The sequence below is a fragment of the Ascaphus truei genome, chromosome 3 (genome assembly GCF_040206685.1).
Source record: "Ascaphus truei isolate aAscTru1 chromosome 3, aAscTru1.hap1, whole genome shotgun sequence".
Lineage (NCBI taxonomy): Eukaryota > Metazoa > Chordata > Amphibia > Anura > Ascaphidae > Ascaphus > Ascaphus truei.
In genome coordinates, this window is record NC_134485.1 from 240805635 (window position 1) to 240831569 (window position 25935).

A 25935-nucleotide genomic window follows, 5' to 3' on the forward strand; every position below is an offset into this window, starting at 1 on the left:
TGACCCATGAGAATCAATTAGTTGGGAGGTTTGAATATCTTTTGCCATATGATTAGTCATTTATTTATTTATAATATTGGTCTACCCAAGGTGTATATGCAGTGTCTAATATGTTCATATACAGTTATATTTAATTAATTTTATGTACATTTTTTATTTTTATTTTCACTTCCATTTTATTTTTATGCGTTTGTAATCAATATTTGGTATCTGTATTAATGAGTTTAAATGTTATTATATACCCTGCTATGCCATGAAGGTGTTTCCTCACCACACATTACTATATGACTGATGACATAGGTGTTATTAGTTTTGTCTATTGATGGTTGTATTTATTATTGTATGTAGTGTTATTCCTATTTAGCTCTATGGCCACTTTATGGTTTTATGTTAGGATGGATGATCAGTATCATATGCTCCTTATTCCCTTTATCATCTTTTATCTTTGAGCCAGTTATTATTTAAAACTTATTTTTCTATGGGACTCTTAGTCTCCGTTAGTACCTAACAGGTTAATTTATTTCACTTCAATTACGGGTTGCTAAGCAACCAACTGGCTATTAATATCAGGGGCCTTGTCCACCTAGCATCAGCCCTTTGAGAAAGTCGCCCTCTGGTGACGAAACGCTGCGCACGAGGCCGCACTGAAGCGCGAGATTCACTTTGCGGCCATTCAAGTGGAAGAGGCGATTTACGGAACCACATGGACTGAATCTTTGTCGGCGAACTACACCACAGGCCTCCTGTGAACAGTATCATCTCCACACAGCCCTGAGGGAGCCAAGATCTGTGGACGTTTGCAGTGCAGAGACCGGATGGGGGTGAATTATTCACACAATGTTTTAATTGAATTTTACTCCTGTGAGTGCATTTCATCCCCCCCCCCTTCCCTTTTAATATTAAATCAACAGTATTACGCTATGGGGCGTGCGCTCTCTCTTCTTTTTCTTATATATATATACACACACACACACACACACACACCAACATGTATACGTATACATGTATATATGCAGTGTTCGACAAATCACCCAAAAATCTACTCGCCCAACCAAAAAATCTACTCGTCACCTAGTCCCGCCCCCAACCCCGCCCCTAGTCCCGCCCCCAACCCTAGTCCCGCTCCCAACCCCGCTTTAAAATAAAATATATAAATAAAATACATTTAATAAATTACTAGCCAGAACAACATTAGTTTTTGACATAAATGTCTTTATTGTATTACATTATACTACAATTAGTCCTTGTTACGTGTGTGTGTAAGTGTGTAAATGTCAATCTAGAAATAAAAGCCAGGTGTGAATGACTAGTTTCCTGAACCCCTTAACCAGTGTCTGGACGTCCCCGCTTCACAATATCTAAAGCAGCAATCCCACCTGGGATCTTACCTGATCCGCAGTTCCTCAATGTCCAGGTACCTCATACCCGCAATGATATACATTGGAGGGGAGGTGTTCCCTACCTGTCTTCTGGGTTAGTAGGGGTTCCGATGTCTTCTGTGTGAAGCTTGAGTCAGATCTAGAAGAAAGCAGTATAGGTTATTTTGGTGTAGTATAGGGCAGTTAAGATATATAGGGTAAATAAGAGATACAGAAACAGAGTGTGAGACAGACACAGGGAGAGGCTGAGAGACAGAGAAGGGGTTTGAGAGAGAGAGGGGGTGTGAGAGAGAGAGGGGGTGTGAGAGAGAGATGGTGTGGGGGAGAGAGAGATGGTGTGGGGGAGAGAGAGATGGTGTGGGGGAGAGAGAGAGGGTGTGGGGGAGAGAGAGAGGGTGTGGGGGAGAGAGAGAGGGTGTGGGGGAGAGAGGGCGTGGAGGAGAGAGAGAGGGGGTGGAGGAGAGAGAGAGGGCATGGGGGAGAGAGAGAGGGCGTGGGGGAGAGAGAGTGGACGTGGGGGAGACAGAGAGAGGGCGTGGGGGAGAGAGAGAGGGTGGTGTGAGAGAGAGAGGGTGTGAGAGAGAGAGAGGGTGTGAGAGAGAGAGGATGTGAGAGAGAGAGGGTGTGAGAGAGAGAGGGTGTGAGAGAGAGAGGGGGTGTGAGAGAGGGGGTGTGAGAGAGAGAGGGGGGGTGAGAGAGAGAGGGTGTGAGAGAGGGTGTGAGAGAGAGGGTGTGAGAGAGAGAGGGTGTGAGAGAGGGTGTGTGAGAGAGGGTGTGTGAGAGAGGGTGTGTGAGAGAGGGTGTGTGAGAGAATGTGGGGGAGAGAGAGAGGGTGTGGGGGAGAGAGAGAGGGTGTGAGAGAGAGAGAGAGGGTGTGTGAGAGAGAGAGGGTGTGAGAGAGGGTGTGAGAGAGAGAGGGTGTGAGAGAGAGAGGGTGTGAGAGGGTGCGAGAGAGAGAGGGTGGAGAGGGGGCGAGAGAGAGAGGGGGCGAGAGAGAGAGGGCGACAGGGTGGGGTGACTGGGGTAACTGGGTGACTGGGTGGGGTGATGGGGTGACTGGGTGGGGTGACCGGGTGACTGGGTGGGGTGACGGGGTGACTGGGTGGGGTGGTGGGGTGACTGGGTGGGGTGACGGGGTGACTGGGGTGGGGTGGTGGGGTGACCCTTCTGGTATCCTACACACACACACACGCACGCACACCCATGCATACACATACACTCTCCCATGCATGCATGCAGACACACACACAAACACACATACACACTCACTCACTCTCTCCCATGCATGCATGCATACACACACACTCTCCCATACACACACACACACACACACACACACACCACACACCACACACACACACACACACACACACACACACACACACACACACACACACACACACACACACACACACACACACACACACACACACACACACACACACACACACTCTCCCATGCATGCATGCATATACACACACACACTCTCCCATACATGCATGCATACACACACACACTCTCCCATACACACACACACACACACAAACACACGACAGGGGGAAGAAGAGGAAAAGCCACGCGACCGAGCACCACCACCACCACTGCCCCGCTCGCCCCCCCGCGACCATCTCCCTCCCTGCGCGGACAGCCACGGGACCGCGGGGAAGCGGAGACCAAGGAGGTAAGAGGGGAACACCCCCGCTACCATCTCCCACCCCGCGCGGGATCTGGGAAGCGGGAAGTGGCGCATGAATCCGGGAAAACACCCACTACCATCACCCGTCCCGCGCTGGTATCGCGGGAAGCCGGGGTAAGCGGGGACACCCCCCACTACCATCACCCGCCCGCGGGGATCGCGGGAAGCCGGGGTAAGCGGGGAACACCCCACTACCATCACCCGCCCCGCGCGGGGACCGGGAAAAGCTGTAAGTGGCGCGGGAAGCTGGGAGGAATAAGGGGGGGACACCTCCGCACCGCGCGGATAAGCAGGGGCCAGGGAGAGAAGGCGGAACACCCTCGCTACCATCTGCAGCCACGCGCGGGTATTGGGGGGGGAAGCAGGGAGTAAGGGGGAACTGCAGGAGGCGGGGATGGAGGATTGGAGAGTACTTACTCTAGTACTCTCCAACAGATCTCTGGCCAGAAAAAATGGCCGCTCGTTGGGGGCTGGCTCATATAGAGCCTGGCCGCGCGCCCACAAAGCCTGGGAGCGCGCGCCAATCAGCAATCAGGTAGGGGGAGTTATTTTTTTTATTTTTTTTTCAGCGCGAGCAGGGAAAATTCAGCACGAGCGGGGAAATTAAAAAAAACAAGCACGTGTTCTGCTTGGGCCAATATTTACTCGCCCGGGGGTTAAATCCACTTGCCCCGGGCGTGTAAATGTATAGGATTGTCGAACACTGTATATATGTATAAAATGCCAGAACCTGTTACCAGATTAATTAACACATACACATTCCCAGCTAGCTCAAACTCCTACACCCACATCATGAATATATATATTTATGCCAAAATGAGTGCTACTGAGCGTGGCAATTTCTGACTGGTAACAGTTAAATGGAGGTAGGCTGCACCTCCCCTCAGAGCTCACCCCTCCCCACATTAACTTGGGAGGTTCTGGCATTTTGCTGAATGGACAAGACTCACTGTAGTTGCTTCCCCTCTTACAGAGTTAAAAGGAAGGGTTCAGTTTTAGTGTTAGGACCTGCATTTTTGGTTATACCTTGACGTTTGGTATGCAGGCTTACAATGCTTTGGCCAAAGGGTTTAACTAAATAACCAAGTAATTACTATAATAATCGAAGTATTTAAACGTTATACTTATTACCATATATGGTTTGTCAATTTGATGTAGCATTGGGCACCCGTCTTTTGTTGTACACATTTGCCACGCTCAGTAGCACTCATTTTGACATAAATATATATTCATGATGTGGTGGGTGTAGGAGTTTGAGCTAGCTGGGAATGTGTGTGTGTAAGGCCTTGGGCATGGTGCCTCGGGCCGCACTGATCCGCGCTCCTGCTCTGCCTCAACTGCTCAAACTGGAGCTTTTTTGTGGCCTGGCAGGCGAGGCAGTGAGCGCACTGTGGGGGCGGGGCGGAGGCTGGGCGGGGCGAAGGCGGAACGGAGGCATGGCAGGAGGCGGGGCTAGTCCCTCGCTCCCATTGGATGTGAGCGGTCACGTGACCGCTCCTCCACTCCCGAGCGGCAAATTTTAAATTTGCCTGTCTCCTCAGAATTTCTCAGCCTCCGCACGCATGCGGAAGCCGCTGCTCAAGCCGCGCCAATGACAGATGCAGGGGGCAAGTGCATCTGCTCAGCACGGCCTGCTGTACTATGTCCCAGGCCTTAGTCAGAGTCCTCCCTGCTGTCAATGCACACTGTGGGATGCGGGAGGAGTGTCTATCAGAGAGAGAGAGCGCGCCTGCATCAGAGAGAGAGCGCGCGCCTGCATCAGAGCACGCGCCTGCATCATCAGAGCGCGCGCCTGCATCAGAGCGCGCGCGCGTCTGCATGAAAGCGCGCACGTCTGCATGAGGGCGCACGTCTGCATGAGAGAGAGAGAGAGCGCATGCATCAGAGAGAGCGCACGCCTGCATGAGAGAGCGCGCGCGTCTGCATGATAGAGCGCGCGCGTCTGCATGAGAGCGCGCCTGCATCAGAGAGAGCGCGCCTGCATCAGAGAGAGCGTGCGCCTGCATGAGAGAGCACACACGTCTGCATGAGAGAGAGGGTGCGCGTCTGCATGGGATAGAGCGCGCGCGTCTGCATGAGAGCGCGCCTGCATCAGAGAGAGCGCGCCTGCATCAGAGAGAGCGTGCGCCTGCATGAGAGAGCGAACACGTCTGCATGAGAGAGAGGGCGCGCGTCTGCATGGGGGTGTCTGAGTGTGTGGGTGTCAGTGAGTGAATCTGAGAATCTCACAGGTACATACTGAGACACAGTAACACAGAGCCACCGATAGCTGGGGACGGGCAACATGTGCAACATGCCGCCACCCCCTCCCCCCCAATAAAAATTAATTTAGCTTTTTATTATTACAGAATGATTTATTTCAGGCATTGAGGATGTTTGGTTACAATGAAATAAGACAGAGAGGCCTTAGATGTATCAGTGATGTGTACACACTACATCTGCCAACTAAATCCAGGCCAGCAGTGTAATAGTAACTATTTTTTATTCCCAACTTTGATAAGGGTTTATGAAGAGAGATTCGCCTGCATCATTATCACACTGTTGGTGTGCAGTAATACTATAAAGCAGCGCACGGGGTCACCTTCCCCTCCTCCATCTCCATAGTAACCCTGCAGCTACAGAGGACAGACATCTTTCACTTTCCGCAGCGAGTCCCGCTATGTCGGATATACTTAGTGTAACCGGAAGTAGTCAAGGGGAATCTGAAACCTGTCTATGCCTTCCGCAGTGACGTCTAACGGAACCGCCTCCTGACGCTTTTCCTTATCCGGGTCACGTCGCTCACTGTTCAGCATGGCTGTGTGCCCTGGCTCGGGGCTCCTAGCTGTGCTGCGGGTTCGCGGCTGCTGTCAGCTGCTGGCTGCGCGAGCATGTGTTTGGAACTCGGCGGTAACGGCCGTAGCAAGGGAACGCGCGACTCCATGGGCAGGAACCGGCAGCGAGGTGAGAGCAGAACTCGGAGGGGAGGGGGTTAATGTTATAGCCTTGTGCTCGCGGCACAACCACCCGGACCAATCAGATGCCAGCATTCTGGCAGCCAACCGACTTGTCGTTCACCCCCAGCATCATAGACTGACCCGCTAACCAACTGACTTATTACCCATTGGTTACCAGCTAAACCACCTCAGCATTCATTAACACCCATCAGACAATTCACTAACCTATATTCTGATTTCTAACCAGACATCCTAATTATTAAAGAAGCACATTTACTATAATTACGTAAAGTGACATGTTTTCAACCATCCTTATAATTAACCAAACAAACTAAATAAACGGCATCACTAGTGTATGTAACCTAAATAATAATTGATAGCCTTCTAATCTACCTATTACATGGAAGAGCTGCGCAGAGAGAAGTGGTCCTTCCTTTCTGTGTCTCCCTGCACGGCCTTACAGCAGATTGCGCTGTTTTTATATTTAGTACATAGGATTAAAGCAGGGGTCTCTGGAGCTGAACTGCATTCACTTCACGTCCGGGGACCCCAATGCTTCCCGCAGTTCAGACCTCCGTATCAGGTGCTGGTATCTGCGTCACTTGACATGTACAGCAGGGCCCCGGGTATACGGCGGGTTCCGTTCCAGAGGCCCGCCGTATAGTGAAAATCGTCAGAAAGCGGATCCGGCGATTTTCACTTCTGCGCATGCGCAAACCGTCATTTTTGCCGTTTTGCGCATGTGCAACCTATGGTATGCGCGCGCAACCTATGGTATGCACGCGCAACCTGCGGTGTGCGCATGGGCGCACCCGCTCGTTCTGCGCATGCGCGATTTACAAACCAACATGGCGGCCCCCTTCTCGGTGCCGCCGTATCAGCGGATCGCTGAGAAGCGGGGCTCTGCTGTACTAAAAATAAAAGTTTCATTACCGTAGCGGTTAAGCGCTAAGGTAATGAAGGGGTTTGTTGGTGAGAGACTGGGTGGATGAAGGGTGTAGTTGTCCCAGGGCTGCTACCCACCTGGGAGGTCTGACCACCCACACTGGGGCAATAACAACCTTCACCCACCCCCTGTACCATTAATAAACTCCACCACCACACACAAGAATCGGCAAAAGCCCTATTAGCCAGATCTGATTTGTTAGACCAATTTTTATATACTTTAGATTGTTATATCACTTTATTATACACAATTATATTTAACATATTTACCTGATCATTACTGGACACAAATATGCATATTTCTTGCGATCATATATAACAGCTACCAACTATCCATATCGGGCTGGTCTAAGTTATATAAAATCCTTTTGAATAATGTATCCAATTATACATTATAGATCCTATAAGTTAATTTTGCCTCCAGAGTCGTATTTGAATTATTGATTCAGACCCCGCCTACTTTAGCTAATTGTGGGCTGTACTAACACTCCATAGAGAGTATAAATATTCACTGGATAGACCATACCTTTAAACTCCTCCCCCTGAAGAAGCGTGGTGAACCCGTGAAACGTACGTCGGGAACGTTGGACTCGAAGTGGCGACATCCATACCGCTCCGGCAGCAGTCAGGCTTGTATTTACAGCAGCTCTCCCCAGAATTGCATGACCCGTTGAGGTCTAACTCTGCAAATAGATACATGGTCTTACTTTGATCAATATCATATATCCCACAGTGTTATGCATCATGTTATATGTTTGCCTCAACCATTTAGGGGTGTATTATGTGTAGGAATATCACGATAATGGACAGATACCAAAACCAGTAACAAACAAACTGGTAGAAATACCATCTATTCCGCCGTCCTGCAACAAAGGGTACACCTATTGAAGGCTTTCAATATACTCCAGAGACACACAGTATATTATATACACTCCTCGCGAAATATCTTCACATACGTTACAGGGTACTATGCTCCTGAGTTCCTTATATATAACTTATGTGGATTTTTTGACGCAATCACGATTGATATGTGATCATTAAGATATTGTTCAAACGTGTCTCTGATGATGATGTATATTTGATAGAGCTCATTTATATGTATTACTAGCCTGAGCTATCATAGATATTTTGGATGCCTATATTGAGTGTTTCTGGATATTATCTATAACGATATACTTACCTGAACGAACTGCTCTTTTCGCCACACTATATGGGGATTTTTAACAATGTATGTGTTTTTAATTTCTATTTAGAAGTAATAAAAACATTTTTTTTTTGGTTTCTCCGGTGAATCTGGGTCATTAGACCTGACTTACAGTATTTTACTGTTGGACTATTAAGCTCTTCTATTGCTATACCTGACATAGAGTGCTGTTAATAGGAGGACACTTTTTTGATCTCTCTTTGATCAACACCGATAATATGTCACTCCGTAATGCAAGAAGGAACTTCAGGGGAGTTATGCTGTTGGAGAGGAGGTGCAAAATGTCCCTCAGAAGTGCTCAGTGTCTAAGCAGAGCTGTAGAAAGTCTCACATGACATGTAGATGGAGGGATTGCATAAAAAATCTGAAATTGAATGATGGAATATTTTCATACAGGAATCCCTTATCCAAGTGTAAACCATATGTAGATGGCCAAATATTTGCATGAATTGATGTGCGTGTGTGTGTGTGTGTGTGTTTTTTGAAGTTTGCCTATAATATAGTGACTCATGTTTGTAATGTTGTGATTAGTGCTTCAGAAGTGTTCTGTTTTTTCCTCTTGGTACTGTGGCAATAAATAGTCGGCCTTTTTTCTCGCGGCTTGTCCTGTGTTCATCCACATACAATCCTGTGTTGGGGCATTTCATGCACATATGATAGACAACATTGGATGAATTCCAGGAAAACGAGACCAGGATTGTACAGTTTTGATGTGCCTGTGGTATTGATATTCTGTCTGTAGTTTGTATGTGTGTATGCAGGTTTCACATCATTTACGGTGGCAGGGAAATGTGGGATGGCCCAGAGAGGCAATAACTTTGTGGTTGCGCGTAGGTTAGGTTCTGGGAATATTTTTCACTGCCTGTCCTCTTTCTGGATGAAAGGTTGGAAATCTTTGTCTATTTTGCAGAGAACTTCAAGTTGGGAATTGCATATGACAACTAGTGGCACACGGTTTTCCTTTTTGTTTTTAGTCCAAGAGGTTGTTTCTGGGTATGCAAATGGCTCTGTGTATTTGGTTGTCTGTCACCCTGGGGCTGTAGCCTGGTTAATGAAATCTCTCCTGAGTTGTTTATCACCGACTGTGGTTTCTGAGCAAATGCGCTTGTACCTTATGGCAGGGAAGCGCAAACTTCGAGCTGCTCCCCCCTGCCCGGGAGCCACAGCGTTCGCTCCCCCTTCTCCTAAGGACTCGGCGTCACATGACCCCTCAGCATCATTTGACGCTCGTTGCCATGGTGATGTCACATGACTCACGGTGTCAAATGACTACGGGTTGCCATGGCGATGCATCGTCTAAGACCCGGCAGAGACCAGGTAAGGGAGTTGGAGGCCTCATGCCTCCCCCGGCATTTAATTAAAATGCCGTGGGGAAGAGCGCGGGGCCTCTGTAACCGTTGCACCCCCCTAGAAATTCTCCCCCCCTTCCCCTCCCCCCCAGGGGGGCGCGCCCCCCACTTTGCGCACCGCTGCCTTATGGCCTGGTTGTAAATCATGAAATATTTGGTGTTTCTGGCCTAGAAACTAATTCCTAAATCAATTTTCTGGTCACTACAATCATCAGAAAGGATGATCCAATACAGACATCAGTATATTGCAAACCTACGGACCAGCCCACCTGCCTTAGAAATGAGTTTCCCAGACACACCAAGCATTCAATTATTTACAGCAATGCAATAAGCAGGTTGAAAAGGCGCTAGGTGCAAGTAAAGATGTAGAACAAAATAGGGACTAATATGGGTACGAGATGTCCGATGAGGGGAGACGTAATGGTGACAGAGGGCAATAGGTTAAGTGTTGGCAAAGGGAATCAAGAAGGCAGAGACGGAAACAAAATCTAACAAAAATAAAGTGAATACCCCATTTTGGACCTAACAGTTTTACACTGGTGTGCCCTCTAAATACAAAAATAAATATGCATTTCCTGCAGCATAATTTTTTCACTTTTAAACCTAGTCCACTAAGGTGCTCATAAATCTGGTTGTTTTTATTCTAAGGTTTGTGCAAGCACAATAGAAGAAAAGGTCCTACAGTATAGTAGTAGTATAGTGATCAATGGTTAGAGTTTAAAAAGTAACCATTATTAAGTAAAATTAAATAAAGAAACTGGACAGTTTGCTAGTGTGCCATTAGATAAGATATTGCCCAAAAGGCACAGACTGTGTATAGCAACACTGTCACAGTAACTCCCAAAAAACCTGACACCCAAGTGAACATATAATATATAATAGCCAGTGCTGCCTCTGAGATACTATGTATATACGAAATACTCCACACCCGCCTTGTCCCGATTAATGACTCCTTTCGGTGCCTGGGACTCAAGGTAAACGTTGCTCCTCAGTATAGCTATTCTTTATCTATTATAGTCTAATACAGTGATTTTTCAACCGGGGTTTCCCGAGCACCCCTCAGGGGTTCTGTGGCTGCCAGGGGGGGAGCTGGGATAACTCTCCTAGCTGTCCCAGCCCCGGCGGCACCCCCACATAGCAGTGACCCGGCATCAGCAGCCGCCCAGTCACTATCTTTCCTCTCCCTGCTTCTGCCATCAACTTCCGGCTGACAGGAGGGAGAGGAAGCATCAGCTCGAGAGCCGGCTCCCTTAAAGTGTGTGTGTGTGTGTGTGTCACGAGGGTGAGGGGTGAAAGACTGGGGCAAGGGTTGGGGTTCCCCAGAATTTCACAATCGAATTCTAGGGTTTGCTAACCAAAAAAAGTTGAATACCACTAGTCTAATAGAAAGGTAAGCATAAGGATAAGGTGGGAAAGGGAAACATACGTATACTATAATAATAGTAGTTGTACATATTGCTCCTTGTGTATATACCCTATGAAAAGACCATAGAGTCCACTATTTTAATGTCTTGTTTACTGTATTTGCTGAAAGATACCTACTGAGGATACAAATAAGGAAGGTTTGGTAGTTGTGAGGAAGGGGGTGCTCTTGCGCACTTAAAATAGTAGCCAGTATAAATCAGGTTTGTTCAGCGATATGAGTACTGGAGGACTCTTATTGTATATCAATAGTATCTTCTATATTGTTGCATATACCTTAAATCCCGACCCCAGACCCCTGATCGCAGACTAGTACGGTCTCTAGTACGCGTCACGCTAATGGGTCATTTGCTTTTATTCTAACCTTGGAGGAGATAATACTGATACTTTTATTTTTCGCTGATGATCTATGTAACTCTGTAAATAACATTTTGCGCAGCTCTTCAGGTGCAATAATTCCCTGCCCCAAAGAGCTTACAATCTTATTTTTGGTGCCTATGGTACAGGGAGATGGTGATTTACGCAAAGTAACAAGAAGCCAACAAACTTGGCTTTGAACCAGGATTATTCACTTTTTGTGGCTGTGACATTGCAACTGAGCTACTCCTTCAGCTCTTGTGAAGGGGCAATCCCTTCTAGAACCAGAGTGAACTAGTGCCAGCAACATGTTTACATCTGGGTGATCAAAGCACTATTACTCATATCTGACACCTCCTAAGTGTTTTTCATTTTTTGTTTAATACCTGGGAGAGGTTTGATTTCCTCTAGTTGCTCCCTTTTTGTCTGATGTCACTGTGTGACCAGCAAGCGCTTGTACAGCCAGTCCCCTCTCTTCTTATCTTTATTGGGTCTCTGTGACAGAGCGGCCTGTAGGCGAGGTCAGACAGACGCATAGACACTGTATAAAGCTTAACTATGGTGGTTTATTTGCCACCAAACGGCAACCAAAACATTGGGGCTACTGCCCCTTTAAGGCAAAACACAAAATAATAAAATCCTATTCCCGTTCGGGAAACTAACTACACCAGCAGGTCCCTAGATAACGGCGCTGGCCAACTAACCTGGTTCCCAGCCCAAAACATATGAAATAGTATTTAGGGAGAAATATAGAAAGTCATCTGAATTTCAGGGATTCCATCACAGGGTCTCAATGTCGCTCCTTAACTCCTTTTAGGAACGCCTGTTCTGGTGAGCAATCTTTATCCTGGGTGTGATTTCCAGCTGGACCCCACAGGCATGCTTCCTTCAGTCCTAGGGTCCATAGCAGCCAGACTTTCCCCGGCTGGGAAAACTTTCACTTCCTCTCTCTCTGTGGAGGAAAGCAGTTTCTGTCTCCGACAGCTTCCTGTCTTCTATCCCTGCTCCATCAGGAGTTGATTGTGCACACCTCCCTGTTGAGGTGTGCAATCCGACACCCGTACAGGCTGGGAAGGGAGTTAACCTCTTCACTCCCTGACGGTCTCTGATAAGGACACGGTGGGATACGGGAAGGAAAACGCCTTATTGACTAAGGCCGCACTCGTGGTGGCGGCGCGGGTATGTGCCACCGCCTGCACTCCTGTAGCCCCAGCGATGTGTGCACTAGGCTGCAGGAGATTGGGGAGGTGATCGGGGCATGGCGAACGCGTCACGAAGCTGGTTCGCCCTCATTGGCTGAACCAGCTCATGTGACGTTGACGTCACATGACTGCAGCCCGAAATCTCAAGTTTACTTGTCGGGCTAAAATGTAGCAGCGTCGACGCGCTACAGCTCCGCGGGCACTTGAGGAACTACAAGAGGAAATCAGCTAAGAGCCCCCGGAAGTGCGCGAGCATGACCATGAGCGCGGCCTAACACTTTACCATTGCAGCAGCCCCATAGAAATTAAACTTGTAACTAATAAAATAAAAGCAGTAAAACTTTTGCTATTAACATGGTTGGATGTATTTAGGGAAGCCAATTAGACATTACATTCTTTACAAAAAGGTTTATTTCTTACGGGGTAGGTGGAATTGCACCTATATCCAGCCGGCTCAGTAATGCATACGGTGGTGCCCCCTGTTACTTCAATTCATGAAACTGTGGAAACACAAAATTAGCCTCCGCGTGGGTAAGTGTTGTTTGCCAATGAAACTTTTTAAGTCAGTCCTGTTGTGAATATTTGTGTGAAGAAGACACACGTGCTTACAGTTGTTCTAGAAAGGTGGAACTTGGTGATAGTATCCGGAAGTAAATTCATGTAAATTAATTTGAATGTTTGTTGAAAGAAAATGCTCTGGGTCTCACGTTTTGCCCAGGTCTGTCTTGACTGATTAATCCGGGTTGTGTTGAGATCCATAACCATAGATCAGACTGTTTAAAAAAAAAAAAAAAAAAATCTTTCTGCCTCAGGTGATCAACCTAATCGTTTTAGATAGACCAAGCAAACTGCAATTCAGTCAGATCACTATTCTTGTGAGGGTTTTACACGGTATGCACTTTTGAAGCGGTGTGTGTGCAAGGTGATAATAGGCTGACATCCGCCAGATGTGACTCCGTGCACAGCTCCTCTGCACTCAAGGATGGAATAGACCACTATATAAGTGTTAACAACGCTTTCGGGGGGCTATATCTCGGAGGTCCTCAATTTGCTTTTCATTCCTTCATCTTTCCAAATAAGATCTAGTTACGGTGGTGTGATGAGAGTAGGTGTTAATGAGTACTGCCACTTTTTAATTACAAATCTAAACTTGCGCATATTTTGTTAAAGAGAACATGATCTATATCCCTCATTCTCTTCTTGAAAGCGGTAAAAATCGGTTCCAAAAAGCTTCTCCCGGCAATCGTCACTACCACTAATTTTAAATGGCACATGGTCTGGTGCCTAGGATAATTTACAGAGATGCATCTCTTCATCTTAGATTGTCGCATGCTAACCCTTTCACTAATGGACAGCACGCAGAGCAATGGGTTGCAGGCTCCCCCCATCTGCTTCGTGGATGACTTAACTCATTAAGATTATAGACCCAGAATATTGATGACATTTGGAAGGATTGATTTACTAGCGCGACTCCTTTTTGAAACGGCAAATGTTGATCTAAAAATAGGATCCCTTTACCATCAATGATAACATGTTTCGCATACATTATTCCCACCTATTGTTGCATAGTTCTCCCGAGGCAAAGCCATACCCAGTGGCCTGTAATTGCTTCAAATATATAGCTCTGCAAGACTCCAGCCATTTATTGTAACATGTTAATTTCCTCTCTGTTTGTCTAACAGGGGGGAAATGTGCAGCAAGCAGACTGTTTACAGACTCTAAATTGGTGCTTTGTGCCAGGAGTGTGTTTATTAGCATCATACGCAATAGGTATCTGTACAGCAGCCAGCATGCAGCTCCATGTAGGAAGCGAGTGGGCCCTGCAATAATCTGTCAGAGGTATAAAATCCCGGGCGTTTGTTTTCACTATTCCTTGCTGCTTCTTCCACTGTCTTTATGGTTATGGAAGCCTTTTTTTTTTCTCCACTTAGCGGTAAGCCCCTCCTTTCCATTCAATGCATTTCCCAGCAAACCCTAAACACCTTTGTAAAATAATAGGAATAGATAGAAAAGCTCAATGTGGAAATACATTTTTTTTTCCCCCCCCTCTGGCAACGTAAGGTTCATTCACAGCCCAGCGGAGTGGAAACCATTTCACTTCTAATAGACTCCTTCAGCTCTCTTTGTAATGTCGCTGGTTTTGCGGATGCTCATTTCTCCTATACGGAGACGCTTGTGAAGTACAATTATTCCAGGGCCTGTGTCCTCACATCTCCACTGTGGCCCATATTACCAAGCGGTGCTATTTGAAAAGGCGCCTGGCGTCTGCACCGCTTGGTAATATGGCCCTGTGTGACGTAAACTTTTTAATGTGATAAACCTGCCCATTGTTCTCTTAACGTGTTAAACATGTTGCACAGATCCTTGAAACACCTTTCTGTTAGCATTTTGAGTAGCTCGGTGGAAATGTCACTGACTATACAGCAGATAACCCTGACTCATATCCCAGTGTTTGCTGTTTTTGTGAAATTAAAGCAGCAGTCCAAGCTGCTGAGTCCCCCCCCCCCCTTTAATATTGTGCATGTGCACAATAAGTGATTTGCTAAGTTGCCGATCGATCCGTTCTCCTGTGATCGATCAGCGAAGATTTGGCTTGGGGATCACTAAATGGCTGCAGAGAAGTATTGACTCAGTATCTGTGACTTTGTAAATGGTTGTGATAGAAACAAAAAAAGGCTTGTTACATTATAATACATTAAAAATGTCATTCAGACTTGATGTATTTGAGAAAATACTTGTTGCATTTTTTTTTTAAGTACAGAACTGATTTATATTTAAAAAAAAACACATGTAGGATATTGCTTGGTCTGTAGCTTTACGCAAATGACTTTATCTTGCTGTGCAAAACATCAACATTAAATTGTAAGCTCTTCAGTGGACTCATTGTGCAAAATCTAAAGCACAGTTATGTTGTTTAGCAAGGAAAGCAGGAATATAGGGTGATTTTGAAACGCTCAACGAGAAAAGCAAGGCACCTTTAAAAAAAAAAAAATTAAAAAAAAATCTCCTTTTAGAAATCTGTAGATATAGCTATAAATGGCAAGCATCATGATTTCCCATGAGGAAATGGAAGCCATTTTCTTTATCATCCACATTTAAACATAGTTGTAAAGTCGCTACTGTAAGGATCACTGTACCGCATAAAACATTTTTATGCTGCATCACAAACTTTTTTTAATGTATTAGTCTGGTTTGATACCAAGATTAGAATGCGGCTTCTCTAAGGGACCTGAAGAAGCGGCCGATTGGTCCCCTGTCTGTATTTACACACCGTACTGTGCTTATCTTGTACAAATTGATCACAATGTTTTGCATCAGTGAACAAGGAGGAGAGTGTTTGAAGATGAGACGGTTATTATTTCATCTGAGTCATTTTCAGGGTGGGGGAAAAAAAAAGAAAAAGAGCCTTTCAGTGTCTGGGAATATCAAGGCAAGGTCAGTTTCTTTCTTTCTTTCTTTCTTTCTGTAAATGACTTGCAATAAGGGGAGATATGTCTTGAGAGCAGGCCTTTGCTGGGTTGAGTGCCAGAATTCTTTGTATCGACAATTCCAAGTTAAGTGGGACTTTGATATTCTGTTCATTTCTGTGTTATCCCGGTCAGTGCTTTCTCGAATGCTGTTCATCCTCACTAAAGGGAAAGAAGGAAACTATAGATTAACTCAGAAGCTGTCATCGTGTACAACATCTGCAAAAAAATCCTTTATAGATAAAACAAGAGACATCTAAACCTTGAGATTTCGTGGTACTTGATGTTTTGTTCAAATTATAACACTCTATAAAATGCATTGCGTGCTCCAGAAGCTGCAATAAGCCTAGAGCTTTCTCACAATGCTTTTAATGTTTTTTTTTTTTTTTTTTTTATTTCTATGTTGTTGTGCTTTTTGCTGAAATAGCTACTTTGCACCATTTTGCATGTTGTCAATTAGACCCCTGTGTTCATCAGAGGGACAAATTCTGGCAATGACATTGTATTTGGAAGCTGAGGTTCCGCAGTATTACAAAACGCCCGAAGAAGGGAGTTTGTATTCCTGGAAGCTTGCAATTTTCTTGCAACAGAATTTACCCATTAAAAGGTGCAATCCCACATAGCCAGCCAATAAACAACTTTTTGTAAACAGTTTAACAATCTAATTGGCCTACTTAAACTCCTCCTTAAACTCATGCAAGAAAGCATTGATTTGGTTTCTTTTGTTTGGTGGCAATTGATTATAACTAGCATTTCTTATGAGCCTCTAAATAGGGGATTATTTGTCAATCACAAGGATTTTTATTTTATTTTTTAACCCCTTATCCCACCCTGACCCTATCAGGCAGCTAATAAAGAGAAGGTGAGGGGGGAGAGGGGACTGTGGCTATACAAGCTTTTGTTGATCACACAAAGGGAGTAGCCAGAGGAAATCAAACCCCTCCCAAGTCTTGGCTGACCATGTATACATAATAACTTTGAATGACTTGAATATACTTAGATATGTTGACTTTTAAGGTGTTTGTGTGTTTATTTTAATCAATCCCGAAGATGTACCCTTTAAACATGTAGCTTCTATAAGTACACTTTTGGTCCTAAGAGGGCCTGCCCATTTAAATGGTATTGTCTTTACACTAAATTTGTTTTTATTAGTGAGAAACCGCCATCAAAATCTTGTCGCTACGGGGGCAAAGTGAATTCTATTCTATATTGTTCCTAACAGCCGCTTTCAGCCCACAATCCCCATCGAAGTCCATAAGATTTTTCTTCTACAAACGTCACAAACGGTCACTTTTGACAAACTAGACTTGCTCCATAAATGTTTGAACAGGACATTCCTTAGACCAGCGGTGCTGGGGGCGCGAGGGCAGTTGCACAGGTCCCGCGCTCTCCCCCCAGGCATTTTAAATTAAATGACGGGGGACCGCGCGAGGCCTCTGCAACCTCTACTTACCGAGGTTCAGCCGGCTCCAGGACGTGTTACCATGGCAACGCGGCGTCAAATGACGTCGCGGTTGCCATGGTAATGTGACGTCAAATGACACCGCGGGCGCGAGGTAAGGAGTGGGGCGCACCAATGAGGAGGGGGGAGCCACTAAAAAAAACTTTGTGCGCCTCTGCCTTAGACAACCTAAATTGCTGCTTTTAAGTGGGAGAAACTGTTTCCCTCACATTTATGCTTGGATTCATTTCTGGTTATTGAGCCTGCAAAGCGTGTAGAGCAGGTGATCATTTAGGGGTTTGGGTATCTGCATTATTTTCTGCTCCAAGCTGCGTCGTATGTTATTCACGTTTTGTTAAAGCAGCAATCTGCACCAGGTTTTACAATCTATCTCTTATTCCCTACCACGCCAAGAAAAAGAGCTGCTCCGTGATCCCTACCACGCCAAGAAAAAGAGCTGCTCCGTGTTCCCTAGGTATGCGCTGTGTTTTTGACACAAGTAAGATACAAATATGGCAGCAGGTCATCTCCTGATGACATTACAACTTTCTATTGACCGCAAGAGCCTTTTTATGTCCGCCGCTGAACAATGTTGCTCGCCGTTCCGAACGGTGGGATCACCAGAAATTGGGGGGCTATGAATCTGTTTTGGGGGAATATCTCTCAGATCAGGTATGCTGGGGGGGGAGGAAATAAAAGGAAAAAATTACATTGGGGGGGAAGAGATGGTTGCTTCAGAAGATGAGGTTTACGCCACCTTAGACCTGTCATATTTCACACAGGAAGAGGGTAGGGTGTTGGAGTAAAGTACCTTGCAAAATGTACACGAATAGCTGCAAAATGAGAATTGTGTTCCGCGAGTTTTACTTTTAAATTGCATTCATTGCATGAGTTAATACAATTTCGTCAACACTTTGTGACAAAATATTCTTCTTCATTAATTATTTGAACGGCTAATGTGTAAAGATGGGTGGATAGCCGTGCTGGTCCTTTCTTCCATGTAGTAACCAGCGAGGGAGTAGGTGGAATGAGACCTTTTTATAGCACCAAAAAGTAGTTTTGTTACAAGCTCTCATACATACCTCTCAAGGTCCTTCATTGGGTATTTTTTCTTTATTTTTATTTTGTTTCTCTATCTTTGTCACACCTGATGAAAGACACTGAGAGATTTGAGAGCTTGCAACATATTAACTACTTGTTGGTTTAATAAAAGGTATGGTGCCTCCTACTCCCTCTCCTTACTTTGTTACTACTTCATAGGCTAATAGAGTTTGAGCAGTATACATGTGTATTTATTGTTCAATTCATAGCAAACTAATGTCTACTTTGGAAGTACCACTGGAAAGATTAGCACATAAAGTGTCAGAGTACACATAGGCTGTTTTTAAATATAGTTTTGTCCATTGATTTTCAACTATGACTGGGTGGCTGAAGAGCTATTAAAGAAGTGGCGCTTCCTTCTTTTCAACACAGGGCGAGGAGGGTCACTTTTTAAACTCCATTTTAGGTTTATATTATAATTGGGTAGTAGAAGAAAGAAGATCTTTGAAAGGGCAATCCCACGTGGGTCCCACGTGTGTATAATTGTATATTTCTCTATCGTCTTATGATCGTGCCCACACTGGTTTTCTTTTTTGTTCCTCCTACTGTGGGGTAAGGCCTTGGTCCCGCTGCGTCCGGTGGTGCGTGCGCCACCAGCCCCTTACCTTCAATCTGTTGGTCCCCTCTGCCTCCTCCCTCTGTGGCTCACTACGTGCTGTGACGCGTCAGCCGTCCAGCGCTACCAGAAGATGGTGTTCTGGAGCGTTGACGCGTCACGTGGTGCGCGTGTGAGCCAAAAAGGAGGTGATCAGGGAAGGAGCTCGTAGGGAGGCGGCCTGTTGAGCGGTGTGTCACGGCTTTTTTTTTTTTTTGCCGTCTCAGTTTTTTGCCTGCTCAGATCACGCCAGAGCGTGGTCGTATCTCCGGGCTCCTGCACACCGGAGGAGGGAAGGGGGGTACGAACGGACTGACCATCCTTTCAAACCACGCCCCCCCCCCCCCCCCCGCTCAAACCACGCCCCCCCGCTCCGGCCCCCGCTCCCTACAGACTGCAGATAGCGGTCTGTGCCTGTCAGCGCGCTGCCTGCATGAAGTGCGGGCGCGCTGACTGAGGGAGCGGGGCCTCAGCCTAAGACTGCCTTTTACGAAAACTTTTTAATAGGCTCCTCCTTGCTTAGACATTTTTTTTTGTACTACCTGCGTTCGTGTTAGATGCCCCCTCAGGTGTTCTCTTCAGGCGTCTCACACAGCTGACTTATCGAGTTCCCTCTCTCAGAGTCCCCCGGAGCCGTGCTGTTCAGAGCCGATAGCCTGGGGAATGCGGAATGGTAGGTCACACACCGCCTGTGGACCTTGGCACAGCCAGCCAGATCTCCATCTGCCTGCAAAACAACAGTCTATGGGCCAGGGAAAGATACCTGGCATCGCATAAGCTCAGCGGCGGATTGGGCCATAGGGACACTGAGCAAATGCCCGTTGGGCCGGTGGGTCTATGGGCTGGTGCCACAGCACACCTAAAGCACCGGGCGTGCTCTAGCTGGTGCTCTGCTATGCATCGCGGTTACAGAGGCCCTGAGATCTTCCCCACCTCAATTAAACTGATTGACCAGGTGAGGGTGCGGGGCCTGTGTAAGAGAGCAGTCCTACTCCATTGGTGTCACGGTGATGTGATGTCACATGGCGACATGTTTCCATAACATCGTGCTGTCACGTGACATAGAGGTGTCACGGGAGGAGGACCGGCAGGTAAGTGAAATGCCTAGGCCACATTTCACTTCCAATCCAATCCTAACCGGGAATTCCAAAATTAATCAGGCAGAGCTACCTCCCAGATGCTTGTTGTAGCAGCCAATCACAGGTGCCTATTAGGCCAGGTCCACTGGGAGGAGCATATATAAGGTACCAAGAGATACTATGTTTTTAGTTCAGAGTTAGTCAGTGTAAACTGCTGTTACTTCTGCTTCCTGACCTCTTATGCAAGCTCCTATTTCCTCACCTAATCATAAAACACACCCCTACAAATCCTTCTCGTACATCCGATTTCTTTCTTTCCGTGCTTGTCCTCCTTCCCTCTGGGGCAATATCTTCCAGTCCTGTCTCCTGTCTTATTTCTGCATGCTCTTCTCCTCGCCTCTAGCATGCAACTTTACATCCTTGTGATGTTGTTAATCCCTCTAACCTAATACCCATCCCCTGTCAACCTCCCTCCCCGCTCCCTTTCTCCTGTGCCCTTTGGAATGCCTGCTCCCTTTCGAACAAATTCCTTTCTGTGCATGACTTCTTTTTCTCTTGCACTGCTCTGCCATAACCGAGACTTGGCTCACTCAGTCTGACTCTGCACTGGAAGCTGCCGTATCTTATGGTGGCCTTTCTTTCTTCCACACTGTGCAGGGGTGGAGGCGTGGGGCTCCTCCATCTGTTGTTGCCGAACCCTTCTTATTCCTCTCTTTCCTTCCTTTGAGGCTTCTCACTGTCCAGATTTTTTTTCTCCTCTCACTTTCCATGTGGCGGTTATCTATAGCCTACCAACCTCCTTCGGTCTTTCTCTCTCACTTTGAATCCTGGCTCGCCTTCTTTCTCTCCTCTGACTCTCCTGTTCTCCTTAGGGACTTCAACTGTCACATTGATGACCCGTCTGTCCTTTTGGGCTTCCCGCTTTCTCTCTCCAACCTCTTCTTTTGGCCTTCAACAATGGACTACAGCCAGCCCCCACAAGGCGGCCACTACGTAGACCTGGTTTTCACTAAAAACTTTTCTCTCTGATTTCTCCATTTCCCTATTTCCTCTCTCTGACCATCTTATCTAATTTTCTCACTCACTTCTCACCTTCTCCACCTCCATGTAGCCCTTGCTTCTGCAGAAACCTGCGTTCCATTAACCTTCCGACTCTTGATTCCACTTTGGAGCAGAGCTGGGGAGAGGGAGGTGCACAAACTGATAACCTGGTCAGGAACTACAACTCTGTCCTATCCTCTCTTGATCTACATGCCCCTTTTTCTCTCCCGCTTTTACCCTTCTAACCCCAGACCCTGGCTAAACTGCCACACACGCATGCTCCGCTCCAGCACTTGCTGCTCTGGAGAAAATCTCACACTCATTTCGCAGACTTCCTTCACTTCAAATGTATCCTATCCTGTTTCAATTCTGCTCTCTCCCAGGCTAATCAAACCTACTTTTCGTCACTAATCAACTCTCGCATATCTAACCCACGCAGAGTCTTCTGTCTTTGACTCTATTCAGGCCACCGTCTGTTACCTGTCTTTCTTCCTCTATTTTACCTCAGGACTATTTCAAGACAAAGATGGATTTAATTCGTCAAGACATCCCCTCTCTATCCACCTCACATTCTACACTTCTTCCTAACTCTCCTCCCTTTCTTGACTCCTTTTCCTATGACATAGAGCAAGGTGTGTCACTGCTGATCTCCTCTTCTCCCTCTAGCACTTGCCCTCTTGACCCCATTCCCTCCCATCTCCTCAAACCTCTTGCTCCTACTCTAAACCCAGCACATTTTCAACTCTTCACTGTACTCTGGTACCTTTCCTGCTTCCTTCAAGCATGCAACCCGTACTCAAAAACAACAAACTTGACCCTACCTGTCTCTCTAATTCTATCCTGCCTCCCTCCTGCCTTTTGTCTCTAAAATCCTTGAATGCCCTTTGTTCTCTCGTTTACTTCATTTTCTCACCACCTACTCTCCTAGACTCTTTACAATCTACCTTCTGCACTGCTCACTCCACTGAAACGGCCCTCACCAAAATAATTAATGAACTCCATGCTGCAAAAAACAAAGGTCATTACACTTTGCCATATTACTTGACCACTCTGCAGGCTTTGATTCTGTGGACCACCGTCTTCTCCTTCACATTCTCCATACTCTTGCTATCCGTGACAGAGCTCTAGCCTGGATTTAATTTTACCTCTCCCATCGTACGTTCTCGTTTGCCAACACTTCCTACTCCTCTGTCGGTCTCTCTATGGGTTTACCACAGGGCTCTGTCCTGTGACCTCTTCTCTTTTCTCTCTACACTCGCTCTCTTGGTGGCCTTATCACATGTCTAGTGTTCAAATATCACCTCTATGCTGATGACGCACAAATGTACCTTCGCCTCGGGCATTCAACTCTTCCAGCCAGGGCATTATTGTCCAGTAATGCCCTGTTCTTCGGGGATTGTTACTTAAGTAAAATATACATGGGGAATTAACTGCCTACATTGGGAAACATAAACACTTGTCAGACATTTTCGCTACTGTAAGATGGCAATATGAGCCCAACACATAGGTAGCCATTGTGACGGTTAGGAGCAACCAGCGGGCTAAACCTTTAATATCCTTGCCAGGGTGCCCCTACCATCACACATCCCTTTTACAACATTACAGTACAGGGAACTGAATTCAAACAATGGGGATAAGAGCATCAATACATTCATAACATAAGGCAGAAGAAGACTGGGAGACTTTCAGACAACGCTGGAATAAAAGTGCATTAATTAAAAATGCAGTCAGGTAGGTCCAAGGGCATTTAAAGAGCAGTGGTGTAAAGTTTGCGATACTCCTTTTAAGTGATTATTTTTCAGCTGGTCTTTGAAAATGGAAATAGGTGCGTGAAAATATAAAGTGGGCATAAAGTTAAGAATCCTTTTATTGTCCTGGTTTATCTATGGCTAATAATGGGAGCACGATCGGTAAGTAAAGGATGCAGTGTAAATGTTTGTACCATCATGCATTGGTTTCAGTGATTGCTCTACGGTACACAATTGTCCACTTGTGTCTGCATCAAATTTGAGAGTTTCTTATATTTGATGCAGACTGTTAGCCAGGGAAGTTTTCGCAACCTCAAACCTAGTGAATCTGATCCCCCTTATAATATGTGCAACTCCTCCTATTAAGACTTTCCAAACAGCAAGATCCGCGCTCAAGGCAACATTGAAGCAGAAGTACCTTGATATATACCACTGTACCAAGATAAGAATGACGTTTGCATCAACATTACTCTAAAATTCTCTTTATACATCGCCCTCACTGTGCTTTTTGTTCTATTTCTATTAAGCAATACCATATTGCTTTGAGGACACAGTCTTAATATTATTTTGTGACGAATATTTTTTCGTTTATTTTTTGCTTTTGACTGTTTTTCTGTCTGTTTGTATAATCCGTGTTCTATAACAGTGCACCATAAAGATAAAAAAAAAATATTTCACTGAAAAAAGCCACAGTTCTATTAATAGTTTTACTGTATACTATGAATATATTTTAGCACCGAGCCGTCCCCTGCCATGTGGAACTAAGCATGTCTTTGGGTACTCCAGCAGATTAAATTTAAAGCACATGCTACTAGACTCCTAGTAAAATTGGTCCCAGTTTTTTGGGATGCTGTGCGCACATAGCCTGCAGTAGCAGTCACAATGATGTGCTCCCAGGGACTAGCTGCATAATGAGAAAAGGGTTTTTCCCATATTAATAGCATAGGGTATGATTAACCCATTTGCTACCAGAAGGGAAACGAACACGGTGACAATGTCCTTTGCCAACTATTAGATGATTACTCAATCATTTATAAAGTGCTGAAAAAGAGGCGTGCATGAGAAAAATCAAAGTGTTTTTTTGACCTTTTTAAAGTAACGTATGGCATGTAATTTTATATGTTGAAATGGCCTTAAATAGAATGGAGTAAGCTTGACATTGTCATTGCTGGAGGAACTTACTCTTTTTCCTAGTTCCCAGCATTCCTTGGCACCCTAGCATGTCTCAGTAATGCCCACAGATGGATCCTGATGCAATCTCTTGGTTACATTGTCAACAAGTTCAGTTTCATCAATGTTCTCATCACACCACATCTTCCAACGTATCTAAACTTTGGAAACGGAGCAACTCCAAGGTAGTACCTAGAAAAATGTTAAATATCGTCCAAATGTTACGATAGCAAATCGCCATCTTAAACCAGATACTCCATTTAATTCCCAGATTACTAAAGGCATGTAATGACTTTTGAAAAGTTGACAGCTTTCTTAAGGGATATTGGGCCATATTTATGAAGCAGTGCTTATCCATAGGACACTTTCCAGCTTGGTAAATATGGCCCATTTAATTGAATGTTGGTGTAAGTTGTCTTCCAGCATGGGCGGTGTCTGCATCAAATTTGAGAGTTTCTTATATTTGATGCAGACTGTTAGCCAGGGAAGTTTTCGCAACCTCAAACCTAGTGAATCTGATCCCCCTTATAATATGTGCAACTCCTCCTATTAAGACTTTCCAAACAGCAAGATCCGCGCTCAAGGCAACATTGAAGCAGAAGTACCTTGATATATACCACTGTACCAAGATAAGAATGACGTTTGCATCAACATTACTCTAAAATTCTCTTTATACATCGCCCTCACTGTGCTTTTTGTTCTATTTCTATTAAGCAATACCATATTGCTTTGAGGACACAGTCTTAATATTATTTTGTGACGAATATTTTTTCGTTTATTTTTTGCTTTTGACTGTTTTTCTGTCTGTTTGTATAATCCGTGTTCTATAACAGTGCACCATAAAGATAAAAAAAAAATATTTCACTGAAAAAAGCCACAGTTCTATTAATAGTTTTACTGTATACTATGAATATATTTTAGCACCGAGCCGTCCCCTGCCATGTGGAACTAAGCATGTCTTTGGGTACTCCAGCAGATTAAATTTAAAGCACATGCTACTAGACTCCTAGTAAAATTTGGTCCCAGTTTTTTGGGATGCTGTGCGCACATAGCCTGCAGTAGCAGTCACAATGATGTGCTCCCAGGGACTAGCTGCATAATGAGAAAAGGGTTTTTCCCATATTAATAGCATAGGGTATGATTAACCCATTTGCTACCAGAAGGGAAACGAACACGGTGACAATGTCCTTTGCCAACTATTAGATGATTACTCAATCATTTATAAAGTGCTGAAAAAGAGGCGTGCATGAGAAAAATCAAAGTGTTTTTTTGACCTTTTTAAAGTAACGTATGGCATGTAATTTTATATGTTGAAATGGCCTTAAATAGAATGGAGTAAGCTTGACATTGTCATTGCTGGAGGAACTTACTCTTTTTCCTAGTTCCCAGCATTCCTTGGCACCCTAGCATGTCTCAGTAATGCCCACAGATGGATCCTGATGCAATCTCTTGGTTACATTGTCAACAAGTTCAGTTTCATCAATGTTCTCATCACACCACATCTTCCAACGTATCTAAACTTTGGAAACGGAGCAACTCCAAGGTAGTACCTAGAAAAATGTTAAATATCGTCCAAATGTTACGATAGCAAATCGCCATCTTAAACCAGATACTCCATTTAATTCCCAGATTACTAAAGGCATGTAATGACTTTTGAGAAGTTGACAGCTTTCTTAAGGGATATTGGGCCATATTTATGAAGCAGTGCTTATCCATAGGACACTTTCCAGCTTGGTAAATATGGCCCATTTAATTGAATGTTGGTGTAAGTTGTCTTCCAGCATGGGCGGTGTCATAAGGAGT

General features: G+C 45.3%; 1 protein-coding gene across 1 annotated transcript in view; it reads left to right on the forward strand.

Moving 5' to 3' along the window:
* The first annotated feature begins 5814 nt into the window (after positions 1-5814).
* MRPS9 (mitochondrial ribosomal protein S9) overlaps positions 5815-25935 on the forward strand; it is an 86888-nt gene continuing 66767 nt past the window's right edge. The window contains exon 1 of the mRNA XM_075590432.1: positions 5815-6018. Within this exon, the coding sequence (XP_075446547.1) occupies positions 5869-6018 (150 nt within the window). The 5' untranslated portion in view covers positions 5815-5868. The remainder of the gene's footprint in view (positions 6019-25935) is intronic.